The sequence below is a fragment of the Otolemur garnettii genome, unplaced genomic scaffold (assembly GCF_000181295.1).
Source record: "Otolemur garnettii isolate 467f Iridium unplaced genomic scaffold, OtoGar3 scaffold00409, whole genome shotgun sequence".
NCBI classification, from domain to species: domain Eukaryota; kingdom Metazoa; phylum Chordata; class Mammalia; order Primates; family Galagidae; genus Otolemur; species Otolemur garnettii.
The window spans coordinates 48,170-64,281 of NW_003852804.1; the positions used below are offsets into that span (position 1 = coordinate 48,170).

The following is a 16,112-nucleotide window of genomic DNA, read 5'->3' on the forward strand; positions in this document are numbered from 1 at the left end:
ACCAGTTTGATGGAAGTATTTCAGATTGCATGTGAAAACCCCACACTGTACCCCAGAAGTGCATTAATGTACATAGTTACCATTCAATAAAAAAACAAATTAATTAAAAAATTATCTTTCTAATCCATTTTTTTTTATTTTTGAGACAGAGTTTCACTATGTCACCCTTGTTAGAGTGCTGTGGCATCACAGCTCACAGCAACCTCAAAATCTTGGGCTTAAGAGATTCTCTTGCCTCGGCCTCTCAAGTAGCAGGGACTACAGGCACCCACCACAATGCTCGGCTATTTTTTGGTTGTAGTTGTTATTGTTGTTTGGCAGGCCCGGGTTGGGTTCAAACCCACCAGTTCTGGTGTACGTGGCTGGTGCCCTAGCTACTGAGCTACAGGCTCTGAGCCTATCTTTCTAATCTTTATAAGCAATTCTTTAATTACAATAAAACCTCCTTGATGGGGTCAAACCCCATCCAAATAGGGTGGACCTGCCTAAAAGAATCAATCCCCTATCCTCTCCCATTGGATGTCCCACTTAAGAAAGGCGAATGGGTCAACTCCCTACCCTACCCCATTGGATGTCCCACCTAGGAAAGATAAGTGGGTCAACCCCCACTCTTAAACCAGATGCCCAGCCCAGGAAAGGGAATGTCCTGACCCCCACCTTTCTGACCTTTAACCCCCCATTTTCCATTACCCATGGGTGGATTTCTTCCTGGTCCAGTTGGAGATCATCTGCACCTAGGTGGAATAAAGCCATTTAATTGCACAAACTGTGCCTCTGTTTTCCTTTCTTCTCCCACCTCTGAATAATCTTTCATCTTTGGCTTCGTAACCTTTCATTTGGTGCCCAACCTGGATGGGGAGAAGCCCTTTTGGGAGGCCAAAGTATACCCCATTCTACCCAGCTAAATGGACCCTTCTTCCAGTGAGACAAATAAAAACAGAAATTTCTCCAACCCTGCCTAAACTTAATCCATCTAATGGTGAGCTTTTTTGTCTAAAACTCCTTTTTTAAACTTCTCTTTCTAGCCTTTACTCTTAACTTCCTCTTTCTTTCTTCCTCCATTTCTGAATCTCTTCCTTCTCTTCCATTTTTCTTCTAGCTGGTTTCACACGCAGAGGCCTCACTTCCCTGATCACCCAGTGCCTTGCGTTTGGGGACACCCTCTTGTAGGCTTGGGCTCCGGCTGGTTCCCCAGCCTCACTCCTATGGTGCCTACTGTGGGCCTAGAATCTCATTTATTTTCTCCCTCCCAATGCCTCATGTTTGGGGATGCCCTCTGGGGATGCCCTCTTGCAGGTCTGGTTTCCAGCTGGTTCCCCAGCCTTGCCCCTCTAGTATCCTACTGTGGGCCTAGACGCCTCCAGCTGGTTAAGGTCACATGCAGAGGCCAGGCCATCTCTGACCCCAGCCTCCTGGTGGTCCCTGTCTCTTCTGATCATGGACTAACCCTTGGCAAGCTCATCTGCCCAGTGCCCTCCTCAGGGCCTGGATCACTTTCTGGCTTTTTTACCTTTCTGGCAGGTTAAGTTCACAGGCAGAGGCCAGGTCCTCTCTTGGTGTTTGGGAATGCCCTCTTATAGTCCTGGGCTCCAGCTGGTTCCCCAGCCTCATCCCTCTGGTGCCCTACTGTGGGCCTAGACCCCTCCAGATGGTTAAGGTCATGTGCAGAGGCCAGGCTCTCTTTTGACCAAAGTCATATGGAGAGTCTGGCTAATCTCCTGATGCCAGCCTCAATGAGCCAGGCTTGTACATTGCCTTAATGTGGGCTAGACCATTTTTGGTAGTTCCATGAGGCAAGCTCACCACTCCAGTGCTCTCCCAGAGGCCTGGAACAACATTTTTTCTGGCTGGTCTAACTTTCTTCTTCTTCCTCTTACATTCTCTCTTTTAAACTCATTTCTTTTCCTACCTCCAGTTTTGATATGGGCCCTGCTCAGTCACAGATTTCCCCTTATTCGCCTCTAAGCTGCCTTTTACCTCCAGAGTCACACATTTCCCTTTCTTCACCTCTAAACTGCCTTTTGACTAATCTCCAGACTCTAAAGCTCAAACTAAAGCATCTCAATTTTTCCTGTAATACTGTTTGGCATATGTACAAGCTTGACAATGGCTTGCAGCAGCTTCAACATGGCATTTTCAATCTCTCAGTGCTCATTGATCTCAATAATTACTGCCAAAAATTAGGCAAATGGTCAGCGAGCCCTTATATCCAGGAATTTCTCATACTCCAAAACATTCCTTTCCTGTGTGCATCCTGCGAACCTGCTCATATTTTCCTGGTATGAGTAACAACAACTTCTCTCGATGCCCTTCTACAACCCCTGCTGCTCTTCTCCCAAACCCCTCTTACAATTCCTCTGTTCTCTCAATCAGAACACCCGGGAAGTTTCTCTGTGTAGGATACCTCTCTTCTGTCTATAACCTCCCATCAGTCAACCATTCTCACTGCCCTCCAACTCCCACATCCATACCCTTCCCTTAAATAACACCCCACCCCCTCCACCACTCCCCACTCTCTGCCACATGTGGTAGAGAAAAAAATGGTGGAATTTCCCCCAGGGCCCTCAGACCTCTGAGCAAGATATCATTGATGAGGCCTTCAAGGTGTGGCAGTACCCTTCAGAGTTCCAGTATTGGCTTCCACCCATTAAGCAAAACCCAGCTACTTCTTAAAACTCCATGAGGCATTCTGAAAAAAACAAAATCTTCCTCAGGATCATGCTTTAAGTGCAGCAAACTAGGCTTCTGGGCAAAGCAGTGCCCCAAATCCAACCACCCCCCAAACCGTGTCCAGCCTACAGAGGTCTGGCTGTCCTAGGCTTTCTGAAGATCTGGTGCAAAGACTCTCAGAACATGGCTGAAATTCCCTTCTGAGCCAAGCTGCAAGAGACTGACGACCTTTGAAATCAAAATGCCTCCTAGATGCTGTCTTGGAAAATGGAACTTTAGGTATTTTTGCTTATAGAAGGTAAGCCAATCTTTCCTAACAAACATTGGAGCAATGTCATCCATGCTGCCATTTTGTAAAAGTCCTCTAAAAACAGGCAGAGATCTCAGTAATGGGTATTAGATGTACTCTCAGGATTGCCAGTGGTCCTGGCAAGGCTAACTGGTTCCTGCCTCTCACTGTCCACCTTCCTCTTTGATTATTGCCTGATAAGGTCACTAATTATGATTTTTTCTCATTCTCAGTTTTGAACCAGCAACCCTCTGCCTCATGTCTTGATTTATTAACCAGACAGTCAGCCAAAAACAACTCCTCTTATCCTTGCTTTACTGGATACCAACCAGCTCAGACTGAAAAAGCCAGAGTTCCTGTAGATGCCACTCCCTTATAACATTCCTCTCCCCTTCCCATTCTCTTTACAGGCAGCCCACACAGCTCCTCCCCCCACAGGAAGTAGTCAAAGAAATACCATATCCATCATCCCACCTCATTATAATAGACAAAAAAGACTGGAATGATAGGGTCAAGCCCCACCCAAATAGGGTGGACCTACCTAAAAGAATTAACCCCCTACCCTCTCCTACTGGATGTCCCACTTAAGAAAGGTGAATGGGTCAACCCTCTACCTTACCCCACTGGATGTCCCACTTAGGAAAGGTAAATGGGCCAACCCCCACCCTTACACCAGATGCCCAACCCAGGAAAGGGAATGTTCTGACCCCCACCTTCCTGACCTTTAAAATCCCCATTTTCTATTACCCATGGGTGGATTTCTTCCTGGTCCAGTTGGATATCCTCCTCACCTGCACAAACAATTTTAAAAACAAAGCCATTTTAATTGCACAAACCAAGCATCCATTTCCTTTTGTCTCACACCTTTCATCTTTGGCTCCATATCCTTTCACTCCTTAGATTGCCTTAATACTCAATTCTTTCAAAATTTCAAAGTCCAGCCAATTCCCCTATGATTTAAAGTATTCCAGGGCATTGAGAAAGATAGGAACGTTTCAATTATTTCTAAGTTTAGCATGATTTCCTATGCAAGAATCTAATAAAACACAAAAATTATAGCACAATTTTATTTATGGGTACAGATGCAAAATTACTAAAAATATTCTCCTTTTTGCAGTTTTGGAATTTTTTATTAAAAATATTATAATATTTTACTAAAAATATTCTTTTTTTATTAAATGATAGCTGTGTACATTAATGCAATCATGGGGTATGGTGTGGTGTTTTGATATACAATTTGAAATATTTTCATCAAACTGGTTAACATAGTCTTTATGTCATTTTCTTAGTTATTGTGTTAAGATGTTTATATTCTACTTTTAGAAAGATTCACTTGTACCCTTGAAAGATAAACCATAGAGGTGATCCCTCCAATCACCCTCCCTCCACCCATCCACCCCCCCCACTCCCTCCCCATATTCTTAGGCTATAATTAGGTTATAGCTTCATATGAAAGCTATAAATTAGTTTCATAATAGGGCTGTGTACATTGGATACTTTTTCTTCCATTCTTGTGATACTTTGCTAAGAAGAACATTTTCTAGTTCTAGCCATGTAAACATGAAGGAGGTAAAGTCTCCATCTTTCTTTATGGCTGCATAGTATTCCATGGTGTACATATACCACAGTTTATTGATCCATTCATGGATCGATGGGCACTTGAAAAAGTTGCTTGTTGCAGCTAAAAGAGTATTTTTATATGAGACAATGTTTTCATCTAACAGGTCTAAGGAGAAAAACCATAGGAATGTCTCCATCAAAAAGACATTTAACTAACTTTCATCCATGCTACACACTGTTAGTTAACTAGAGAAAGAAGAGAATTGTCCCAATGTGACTGCCACTTTGCCATGTCCCAATGTGACTGCTACTTTTCCGTCACGGCAGATGTGATGGAAACCTAAAGAAGATGCACAGTGAGAACCCCAGAAGGGAGTTCTGATGCCAGCCTCAGGCATGACAATCACCCTGTCACCCCAATTGTTTAACCTTGTCCTAGAAGGGACAATAAATTGAATAGATAAAAAACAAATAAAAACTCTTACTTCTGAAAAGAAGTATACAGAAATGTCCTTATTCTCAAAAGATGTGTTCCTTCATTTAGCATTGGAGGTTGATTGGGCATCCAACAGTGTTATGGCCAGAGGTGACAGATGACACCTGAGTCCCTGAAGGCTCTGACTCTTCAAGGGCTGGGGTGCCCTGGGGGGCAGAGGATGCTCAGGTGAGCTTATCATTGTGGACATTTGTAGTCAGTGGGAGCCAGAGGCCTGCTCTGCCTTCCACCATGACACTTCCTATACTCAGCCTACCACAGCCAAGGCTTAAATTCTAGCTCAAGGGGGGCTAACGCAGCCCTCTCAACAGTAGGAGAAAGTGTTAGCAAGCAGGAAACTCTTGGGCCCTGATGAGTGTCTGCCCCAGGCAGGCCTGGATGAGCCAGGGCAGAACATGGTGCAGGGGTCCAGACAGCACAGTCTCCCCCCTGGGCAATTGACTCTGCCACCCCACACTGGCCACTGGAAAAGAAAGGGGGCATGCTGACCCCATCCACAAGCCAGTTAGGCCTACATTGCACGTTCTTACCTAGAGGGGTGCTAAAAAACAGAGGCTAGCAAAGGCCCCTGAAGTTACTGCTGGAGGTCCACACCCCTTCCTGGGACAGGAGCTCACAATCAGACATTAGCGACACAGCTGCTGCTTTCAGTGCAGAACAGCCAGCAACTTGCCCATGTTGCTAATATACTGGTGAGAGAAAAATTGGGTTAGAATGCAGTGTATAATATATGGACTCATTTTCATATACATAAAAGTATAGAAGAACGAAACTCAAATTCCAAAAGTGATTTGGTTGGATCATAAGTAATTGATTTTTATTTTCTTCATTTTCATCATATTTTCTATTATACATAAAGATGAGTTACTTACATAAAAGCATAAAATTGCAACCTATTAAGCACTTCCATATGCTATCAGCAATAATACAGCATGAAAAACTTCTCTTCTTTCTAGCTACAGTAAAAAAAACTTCACACAATTCCTGGAGACAATCCTTACAGAATGTGGAAATGGGAATGTATGAAGAAAACAATTAATAAATGCAAGAAGATGTTAATAAATGTGGAGCCCTACTGTGTCTCTGCATAAACTAAGACAAAATACTTTAAAAATATAGTATTCAAAATTTTACTTGATTTAAAGCAAATCCAATAAAAATCCTAATATATATTTTTAAAATATGAATTTAATGTAACCCTAAAGAGTAATTTCCCCTTAATTTTCCCAAAATTGTTCAACTTTTTATTTTCTTCCACCAAATTTGGCAGTTAATTTGACAAAGTGGAACAGAATTCAGATGTTGAATTTTTCTTGGGGCTCTATTTAGCAGGTGGTGATTCAGGTACTATTGGGGCTGCTCAGAAAAGCCTCTTCATTAGATGTTAAGAGCTTTTGCACCCCACTTTCTGACCTTTGGGTTGGTGACATGTACCTGGACGTGTTTACAGTAACCAGTGTTGACAGAACCAAGCTCCATCCTCACCAGGTTGCTGGATGTAACTTCTAAGAGGCAATGGCTTCAGCAATCAGACTTTGAAGTAAGGCCAACAGCAGCTAATAATAAACTAATAACTTGGGCCAGAGAAGAAGGAAAGTGGCATTGGTTGGTGGGTCACCCTCCTTCTCAAGGATGCATTATAAAAGTTCAGCCTTTCCACAGGATTGTATTTTCAAGTTGCAGTGGGACTGAAGGGCGCCATGGCTGCCCTTGGCATTACTATGGCCCTACTGGTCTGGATGGCCGTCCTCCTGCTGGTGTCCATCTGGAAGCAGGTCTACAGCAGCTGGAACCTGCCCCCGGGGCCTTTCCCACTTCCCTTCTTTGGAAATCTTTTCCAATTGGAATTTAAGAATATTCCCAAGTCTTTGGACAAGGTAAGAGAAATATTGTTGATTTTAGGGAGAATAATTCTAATATATGTGTATGCAATTCACCACAAATTGTCATTACTCAGTACCAGCTTATGATGAATGAACTGAATTAGCAGTTGGATCTAGGAATGGTATTCAGTGTGTAGACAGTGGCACAGCTGTGGCACAGCCCCTCAGAGCGAGCAATGGCCTTGGCACGATCTGGAGGCCGCTGTGTGTGCATGGTGTGATCATCACCAGGAGGTCAGTGAGGCCGGCGGCTGTGATGCACTAGCTGTGATGCCAGGATGACCATGCACTCGTGACTGGATGCACGGGGGCTGAGGGCCAACCTGTGTGCGCCAAAGCATGGGCTGGAAAGTGATGTGCTGCACAAGCCAGTGCAGTAATGACGCCTACCTCCTGGGCTGAGAAATCTAAACATTACGTGAGTTGATAAAGAACGCCATAGTTACAGAGCTGGAGCTTGGCACCGGTGCGTTGTGCCCAGTACAGGGAAGGTTGGCAGGGGCGAGGGCTTCAGGTATCCTTGACTAGGGAAGCAGAAAGTGGGGTGATGGAATACCAGAAGCTAGAGTCCTAGAGTTGACCGTGCAGCCTTGATGCGCCCAGTGTTTGCCCTGAGCTCCCTGCAGACTCAGCAGCTGCCTGCGAGAAGGGCCTTCCTATGTTTGGCTGGAATAAGATGGCCTTTCCCCAGATCCCTCTGGGTTCTCTCGATCATAGCAACAACAACAAGGTAGCGGGGGTGAGGGGTAACGCAGTTAAAAGCAGGGCCCTCCCCTTCCCCTGTGACTTCACTCTGAGTTCCCTCCTGGTCCCTGTCCCCGCAGCTGGCTGAGCGCTTTGGGCCGGTGTTCACGCTGTACCTGGGCCCGCGGCGCACAGTGGTGCTGCATGGCTACAAGGCGGTGAAGGAGGCACTGCTGGACCACAAGAATGAGTTGTCAGGCAGAGGCGACATCCCTGCATTCCGGGAGTACAGGGACAAGGGTGAGTCTGCTTCCTGGGCACGCCGGGACCAACACCTGCAGAAAGTTCTGGGTGCGAGCTCCATCGGCCCTGGCCAGATATTAAAATAGCAATAATGGTAACAGTAACTAGAGGAAGATCGGCAGGTGCAGTGGCCTGGGCCCTGGGCAATGGTGCGCGCTGTGCAGGGCCTGCTGCATGCGTGGTCCTTTCTGGTACTCTCACCCTGTTTTTCCGGTGTACATTTCTGAGTTTACCACAATCAATCAGTGACGTTGGATTTTCCCTCTTCTACATTGTAGATTTGTTTTTACTTCTTTGGGGTTACCAAAAGCAAAATTGACCCTTTTAGTCCTGTCACTTACACAAGAAGAGTATTACTGGAGTACCCCAGGAGACTGGGGTACGGTGGTTAAGGAGCTCAGGTCTGGTTCAGGGGACCGGTCCAAGGCACCAGTCCTGTGGCAGCAAAAGACTGGGGCTCCCAAGTGTTATATTACCCAGATGGTCAGAATGACTCAAAATCAGTCCAAACCTAAACATGGGATGCATCTTGCCCTCCAGGGAGGATGATGTAAATGTTCATTATTAGTTTAACATTAAGCAGAGGCTTTGTGATGTGCTAAGGGAACTTGGGAATGTGCAGACATCATTTGAGACAATTTAAAACAGAGAAAATTCCACTTGGATTTTTAACCTTGTGTATGGCCTTCTAAAGGGATCATCTTGGGGCTTAACATGACCTAACTTGTGGCCCACCTGTTTGAGGCTTTGACAAGTACATGGAAGGGAATGGCGTCGATTTTTCCAATTCTGATGGCCCTTGTGATTGGGGAGTCATGTGACTTCCAAGATTTTAGTAAAGAAACTTGCTATGATGCCAAAAAGGCATAAGTTGAGATGTTTGTAGTACGAGGGTTAAAAATTGATGAGTACAGAATGGTTTTTCAAGAACTTTGTCAATAGTTAAGAAAGAGGTGGGAGTTTTTCTTGGACTGGTCACATGTGGTTTATTTAGCATGGGAAAGACTCAGCAGAAAGTGTAAAATGAAAGGAAATAAGTGACTGTGTGAGGATGAAATTTCAGGAAAGCTCAGTGTAATGGAAAAATCATGGTGCAGACCTTGAGGACCCCAGAAAGGATTCTCCCCAAAACCTGACCAGTGGCCAGTGCTGGCAGCTGCCCTGGCACACTCCTGCCTCCTCAGCCCTGCCTTTCTGCTACCTGCAAACCCAGCAGCACTGGGTTTGACAGTGCCAGGCTCTGACAGAGCCATTTGCCAGTCCATTCCTGTTTCGCCATGAACTGGGTGTGTGGGGTAACCCCTGATGTTCCTTCTTTCTTAGGAATCATCTTCAATAATGGACCCACCTGGAAAGATGTCCGGCGGTTCTCCCTGACCACCCTTCGGGACTATGGGATGGGAAAAAAGGCCAATGAGGAGCGGATCCAGAAGGAGATGCACTTCCTTCTGGCGGAGCTCAGGAAGACCCAGGGTATGAATCCCACCTCTGGCAGGACCCAGTGCTCACACAGATGGGGAGGGACTACCCTGGTTAGGGCCTCTAGATGGTGTCTGAACAAGCCAGGCACCCAGAGGCAAAGAGACGGTCCTGCTAGTCTGCAGACACTGCATATTGTGGCTTGAGTTCCCACTCTGTATTTCAGGGGGAGCAAAAGTGCAATGGTGATTGTTGTCTCCTAAATAATGTTAAAAATTAAAGAAAACTCAAATAGGTTCAGACATTCACTATCTTTTGTGAATTACCACAGATTTTGAGGTGTCTTCTTACAGGCTTGCAGCAGGCGGGGGCCTAGTATCCTCACCCTCTGGGGACTGCCCTGACTCTCACCTGTTTTCCAGGACAGCCATTTGACCCCACCTTTCTCATTGGCTGCGCACCCTTCAATGTCATAGCTGATATCCTCTTTCACAAGCATTTTGACTACAATGACAAGATATGTCAGAGGCTGATGCATTTATTTAATGAGAACTTCTACCTGCTAAGTACTACCTGGCTCGAGGTGAAGCATTTCCTTTTCCATTACTCTTCAATTGTATAGTTTATGTTAGAAGAAGGAGAAAAAGGAAAATTCAAGTTGTTTGGGATAGACAGGACTGCAAAAGCCACAGAACAGGAGCATTTCAGGAGTGTTTGACTAGAGAGCTGAAGAGTCATCCTGGAGACCACACGTGGTCTACACCTCTGGTTTCCTAACTTCAGGATTCATGTTGACCTATGTGTGCACATTTTCACCACTGCATGTGCACTGCCTAGGAGAATGGTGCCCCCAAGCAACTGTTGACCCCAAATGTCTCAAATAACATAATTACAACAGCTGTGAATTCAAGTTTGAAGAAAGTTAGCCCAGCACACACAATTATCTTGCATCTAGAAAAAAATAGTAAGATTCTCTCTCTCTTTCTCTTTTGCTTTCTCTCTCTAGTTTTACAATAATTTTTCGAGCTACCTACACTACCTGCCTGGAAACCACAGAAAAGTGATTAAAAATGTTTCTGAAATAAAAGAGTATGTGACTGTTAAAGTGAAGGAGCACCAGCAATCTTTGGACCCCAACTGTCCCCGGGATTTCACTGACTGCCTGCTTGTGGAAATGGAGAAGGTACCAGACCCTCTGTGTGAGACAGGTTCATGGGAGTAGGAGCATTCGTTTTTCAGATTTGTATTATGACCTGCACTTACTGGTGTCCAGACTGCCCACAGTGGCTACACTGATGATGCCTTTACTTCCACACAAATACTCTGGGTCTCATTAGGGCCTTTGTGTGCTGCTGCCCACACAGGATGCACAGCCTTCTCACCTGTGCACCAAGTTGACCTGGGGCTAGGGGATGGGGTAGTGGGCCCCTCTACTCCCTTCAGCCTGCTGCTTAATCCATTCAGTCCACTGACTCTGAGAATTGCATCTTATCTGAGGAGAAGCCCTCAGTGGTCCCTGTGGACATGCATGCCCCAACTGCACTTGGCTCCCAGGCTATCCATCCTATCCATCCTACCCAGCTTCATCCACCTGCTCCCCCTCAAAACCTTCAGTTTCAGCCTATATTGGTGAAGCTTCTTCTGTACTTGTCTTTTCCTGTCCTGTAGCTTGTGGATTCCATATTGATTTCCCCTGGATGATGAGCCAAGAATCTCTGCTCCCAGTTTGACCCCTCACTGCCCATCAGACACAGCCCCTGCAGCAGGCCTCCCAGCTCAGGCCTGTGCTGGGACTGAGCTCTCAGTATCCCATAGCCCTCATGCTGTTGAGGGAGACAGAGCCTCCAGAGCTAAGTGAGGAGCTCTATCCTGCCCTGAGCAGATTTGCTGAGAGCCTCAGTTTCCCTAGTGTGAAGTGGTGAGGACACGTGTCTCATAGTTCCCAGTCCCAGTCCCACTGGGAGAGCCTCTCAGACACAGGGGTTCCATCCTCCCCAGCTTCATCCATGTGTTATCTCCTGTGTCCCTGTAGAGCTAGGACATGGCAGATTCTCTTTTGCTGAAGAGAAATAAACTTTGTCTTCTGGTCCACTGAGACCTCTCCTTGTTGAGTCCCGATCCATCTCTGATGTTGCAGGAGAAGCACAGTGTGGAGCCCTTATACACTCTGGACAATATTGCCGTGACTGTGGCTGACATACTCTTTGCAGGGACAGAGACCACCAGCACCACTCTGAGATACGGGCTCCTGATTCTCATGAAGTACCCTGAGATTGAAGGTGTGCAGGTGACAGGCCAAGTGCCTGGCTGCCTGGCCATGTTCCCTGGGTACCAGCATGCTGTGCACCATGTGCTTTGGCTCCCTGTCTGCAGCTGCTTGCCGACTCTCAGAGGAGATATCTTTGAAGGGTGATGTTACTGTATGTGCTGGGCACCCAGTCACCTTGTATAGTGGCTGGTCAAAACCCCACTGGGGGGCCCATGGTTGCAGATAGGAGCAGCCCAACACCAGAATGGAGAGAGGCAAGGGGTCTGCACTCTGCTCTATAAGTAACAGTGAAACGCATGTTCCCATTGCTGCTGAGTAAGGCTAGGCCTTCTAAACAGAGCTGGGGGTGAGGGCAGAGCATGATGGGGAGGATAGGGAGGTTTCTTCCAGAGGCTTCTAACTACAGTGGGAATGTGAAAAGGGAAGCCTGGAGGAAGCAACCTGGGGTTGCCCTGGAGCCTCTTCTCTCCTTCCATGGGGCTGCCAGCAGCACTGGGTCAGGTGGGACCTGGCAGAGGTGTGGGGTTCTGGGCCTGGGTATACAGGGGGTCCTGAGTGGAGAAGCACCACCTGGGTTGAGAAGAAGTGATGTGAGGGAACCACTGTGTAAGCAGATAGATCAGGGAAGCCTCCGAGTAAAGAGAAAGCAAAGGGAGCCATAACCCAGGTGGGGGTGCCCAGGACCTGCAGCCCCCACTTCTTACTGGGCTGGGTACAGAGGGGGACAGCCCTGCCCATAGAGCTTACTAAGCTGCTGCTGGTAGCACTTGGCTTCAGCTTTGTGCCAGGCCCTTCAATCCACTGTGTTCTTAAAGTTCATCAATTCTGGGCAGCGCTGTGGCTCAAAGGAGTAGGGTGCTGGCCCCATATGCCAGAGGTGGTAGGTTCAAACCCAGCCCTTGCCAACCCCCCTCCCCAAAAGCTCATTAATTCTTGAGAATAAAGTTTTAAAGCATGTGAAGTAGTTTTCCCCAAGAACATGGATACATGACTGGTCTAAGGTGTGGCCCTGGTCTCTGGTCTTTCTGAGGCAAAGCATTTGCTATTTTGATCACACGGAAATATGAAGGGGCACAACACTTAGGGAAGGAAGTGTTTTATGGGTTTGCAATAACTGTAGGAGAACTTTTGACCATTCTCTACTAGATGCCCCCCAAAATGTTTTAAATTATCTTTTAGAAAAGAAGATAAACATGATTGACACCCATAAACCCATTGTCAAATTTAGCGTGTCTTAATGTTTTGCAACATCTGCTTCAGAGCTTTTACAAAGCAAATGAGTTACAGAGCCAACCAAAGCTCCACCTCCTCACACTTCCCTCCCCAGAGATGGTTTCAAGGTTGTAGCATCCCCATGAGTGACTCTGTACATTATAATTTACTGTCAGCATACAATTCATATTATTGCTGTATGTATCTGAACATTTTTCCTGGGTACCACACAGCAATTACGATAAAGTCCTGTAGGAAATCTCAAATGGGGAGAGGTTAGGCAACTTGCAAAGCTACCTCTGTTTTGCAAAGCTGTTATCTCTGAGAGAAAGAGAGATACTTTCAGACTTCAAGAAGTAGATCACACACATCTGATTCCATTCTGTCATTCTCCTTCATACCTCCTGGGAGCACATAATTAACCAGCCTGGGATAATAATCCAAAAATTTCCTTTCCTGAAGAAATTTCTAAGATCCTTTTGTTATTCTTTGTTCTTACTGAAGAGAACTGGATAAGCCATTGTCAGCTGAATAATGGATACCAAACGTTCTGTGAATTATGAATAACCTCTTACGGCTTAGCTCCTACTGACATTTGTGGAGAATTTTTCAGTAATTTACTTGTTTAGGATGTTCCATAAACATCTTCTGGGTGGATAATAAATAGATGTCCAACTAGACTGGAGTTAATCCTTTAAATTCATTCCCTTCATATGTTGGCAGACAAAATTCATGAAGAAATTGACAGAGTGATTGGGCCCAGACGAACTCCTGCCACCAAGGACCGGCTGGAGATGCCCTACACGGATGCTGTGGTGCATGAGATTCAGCGGTTCATCAACCTTGTGCCCAACAATCTGCCCCATGAAGCAACCCGAGACACCACATTCAGAGGATATGTCATCCCCAAGGTCAGAGCCTGGTGTGCACAGCAGACCACATGGCCTGCCAGGGAACTGTGTGGGGGTCTGGAGTGCCTCCCTTTGGCAGGTGGGGCTGAGTGGGGACTTGAACTACATCCCTCATAGTGTGCTGCTTCCTCATCAGCGCCCACCCAGACCTGGTGACCAGAGAAATGGAGCAAACCTAGAAAGATGCCTTCTGGGCAATGCTTGGGACTTGTAGCAACCTTTAACACCAATAAGTTAGTCCTGGAGTTAACCCTGTGAGGAGATGAGGGTTTCCATCTTCATTTGGACCTGACTACTTTCCATCTGGTCCTCTCCTAAGCAGCTTTCCCAGCTGGAAGCATACTATCCTGTTTAAGATGAAGTCCTGTGTGATGGAAGACAATCTTCACAGGAAATTCCAGATGAAAGCCCACATTTGGTTGACTTGACTGGCTGAGATGGTCTTTGTTTTTTTCAGGGCACAATCATAATACCTACTCTGAGCCCTATTTTGTATGACAGCCAAGAATTCCCTGATCCAGAGAAGTTTAAGCCAGAGCACTTTCTGGATGAGCAAGGGAGGTTCAAGTACAGTGACTATTTCAAGCCATTTTCCACAGGTAAGAGGGTGCAGAGGTAGCATCTTGGGGAATGGCCCTACCTGCCTCAGCTCTACGCAATGTCTCTGCCACCACCCAAGACTTATAGCAACACTCGAGCTGCCCATACCCCTTCCTTCTGTTTACAACATGACCCAAATGTATCCTCCCCTATTCAGAGAAGTTAAACGACCTCTGTTTCTGCTTTAATGAGACTTAGTGAAAATCCCTCAAAACTATAGTGCCCAGTTTTCCTTAATTTTAAACAAGGGCTGCTAAATGAATGGTAACCTTTGGTTATCTGGATGTACCATAGGAAACAGCACAGCCCTCCCTGGGGTGTGACTCTATAGCTCTTCCTCAATCCTGTGTCCGCCTCCCCTTGGTACCTGAGTGAGGGAAGATCACATAGCCAACTCTCTCCTTTAACTTCCAACAAGGGGCAGTAGCTTCTCACTTCCCCCCCTGCAGGGCCTTGCCCAGAGGTGTTGGGTGGTGCTTTCTTTGCTGGGTGGAGACAATTTCCCCGTTTAACACAGGGGTTTGCAATTCGGTTTTGGATGGTTGAGGCTGTGTGAAGGCTGGTCCTGGTATTGGTATTCTTATACTGAACACCACTGGACAGAGGGTGGATCCTGCCTCACTGCAGCAGTTTGCTCAGAGTCCCCCACTTGCCATCTCACTATTGGTAGTATTGTGTCTCCAAGGTGCTCTCAGTTCTCATCAATGGCACTGTTACTTCTAGGGAAACGGGTGTGTGTTGGAGAAGGCCTGGCCCGTATGGAATTATTTCTACTCTTGACTGCCATTTTGCAGAATTTTAATTTGAGGCCTCTTGTGGACCCAAAGGATATCGACTTAAGCCCTAAGACAATTGGGTTTGGCAGGATCCCACCACACTACAAACTGTGTGTCATTCCCCGTGCCTGAGTGTAGGGAAGAATCACCTAGAGCGCCCCCCAACCCTGTCTCCTTGACTGCAGCCGTGGAATCTTCCCAGAGCACCTCCATGGCCACTGGGAGACTGCTATTTCTACCTGGGGCAATCTGGCCAGAGATGATACTTTCTAGGATCCCAATCTTCAGACAGAGTTTGAAAGCAAAATCCAAAAGAGATTTTGTTTAACTTAATTAAACTAAGAATTTGCTTGAGGCCATGTCAAATTCCTAGAAGCATGGTAATTAGGAATCACTGTAAATCAAACAGACCTTTTCTAAAAAAGAACTATCAGGTCACCAGCACCAATATCTATTATAAAGTACGGGGTGGCCATAAAGTTCATGTGCAATTAAAATAGTGTGTAATTTAGAAGTGCACATGAGCTTATGGCCACCTTGTATTGACAAAGAGGAATAGGAATACTTTTTTCAAGACTGGAATCAGCAGGATTTATTAATCATGTCAAACATATCCCCACCTATCTTGCCTGCGGACACAATTGTTTCTCAGCTGCCCTCTGACCATCATTTTGTGCTATGTTTTAAGGATAAAATATGTCTCAAAAGTCAACACAGTCATCTCTTATTACTAAAATCTGACTTTGTATCTGGAAGAAGAAATTCTAGGCTTAGGGAGACACATGGAATGTGATGGTGGTAGCCAAAAGTCTTCTTAGTGAACTAAACTGGACATTGGAAAGAGAAGTGGAGTTTGGACTGACAGCCTTGTCCTCACTGGGCAAGCCATCTGGACCCACAGTTCTCGTGCCTTGCCTGTGTCTGTAATACTGAGACTACAGTTGTGGGGCAGAGTGTCCAGGCTTGATGGATTGGGCATGCCAAACCTTCAGAACCATTCCCAGCACACTGTGTTCCTTAATAAAACCAGTGACATTTTA

General features: G+C 46.1%; 1 protein-coding gene and 1 pseudogene across 2 annotated transcripts; one reads left to right on the plus strand and one right to left on the minus strand.

The window, feature by feature from the left end:
- Positions 1 to 5,692, minus strand: part of LOC111722804 — a 9,039-nt pseudogene extending 3,347 nt beyond the window's left edge.
- A 978-nt stretch (positions 5,693 to 6,670) lies between these two features.
- On the plus strand, positions 6,671 to 16,112 carry LOC100958050 (cytochrome P450 2E1). 2 transcript variants are annotated; one of them, XM_003803666.3, is made up of 9 exons: positions 6,671 to 6,892; positions 7,723 to 7,882; positions 9,209 to 9,358; positions 9,727 to 9,887; positions 10,311 to 10,487; positions 11,442 to 11,583; positions 13,509 to 13,696; positions 14,154 to 14,295; positions 15,020 to 16,112. In XM_003803666.3, the coding sequence occupies exons 1-9, from the start codon at positions 6,716 to 6,718 to the stop codon at positions 15,202 to 15,204; spliced, it is 1,482 nt and encodes a 493-aa protein (XP_003803714.1). In that variant the 5' UTR covers positions 6,671 to 6,715; the 3' UTR covers positions 15,205 to 16,112. The 2 variants fall into 2 exon arrangements, with proteins under 2 accessions (XP_003803714.1, XP_012669426.1); XM_012813972.2 differs by lacking the exon at positions 6,671 to 6,892 and adding an exon at positions 6,912 to 7,628.

What these genes read in the sequence shown, in the direction of transcription:
- LOC100958050 (XM_003803666.3), top strand. Translation starts at nt 6,716, where the DNA reads ATGGCTGCCCTTGGCATTACTATGGCCCTACTGGTCTGGATGGCCGTC. An exon ending in TTCCCAAGTCTTTGGACAAG is followed by an intron (nt 6,893 to 7,722) that starts GTAAGAGAAATA and finishes CTGTCCCCGCAG; the next exon opens with CTGGCTGAGCGCTTTGGGCC. An exon ending in TGCTTGTGGAAATGGAGAAG is followed by an intron (nt 10,488 to 11,441) that starts GTACCAGACCCT and finishes CTGATGTTGCAG; the next exon opens with GAGAAGCACAGTGTGGAGCC.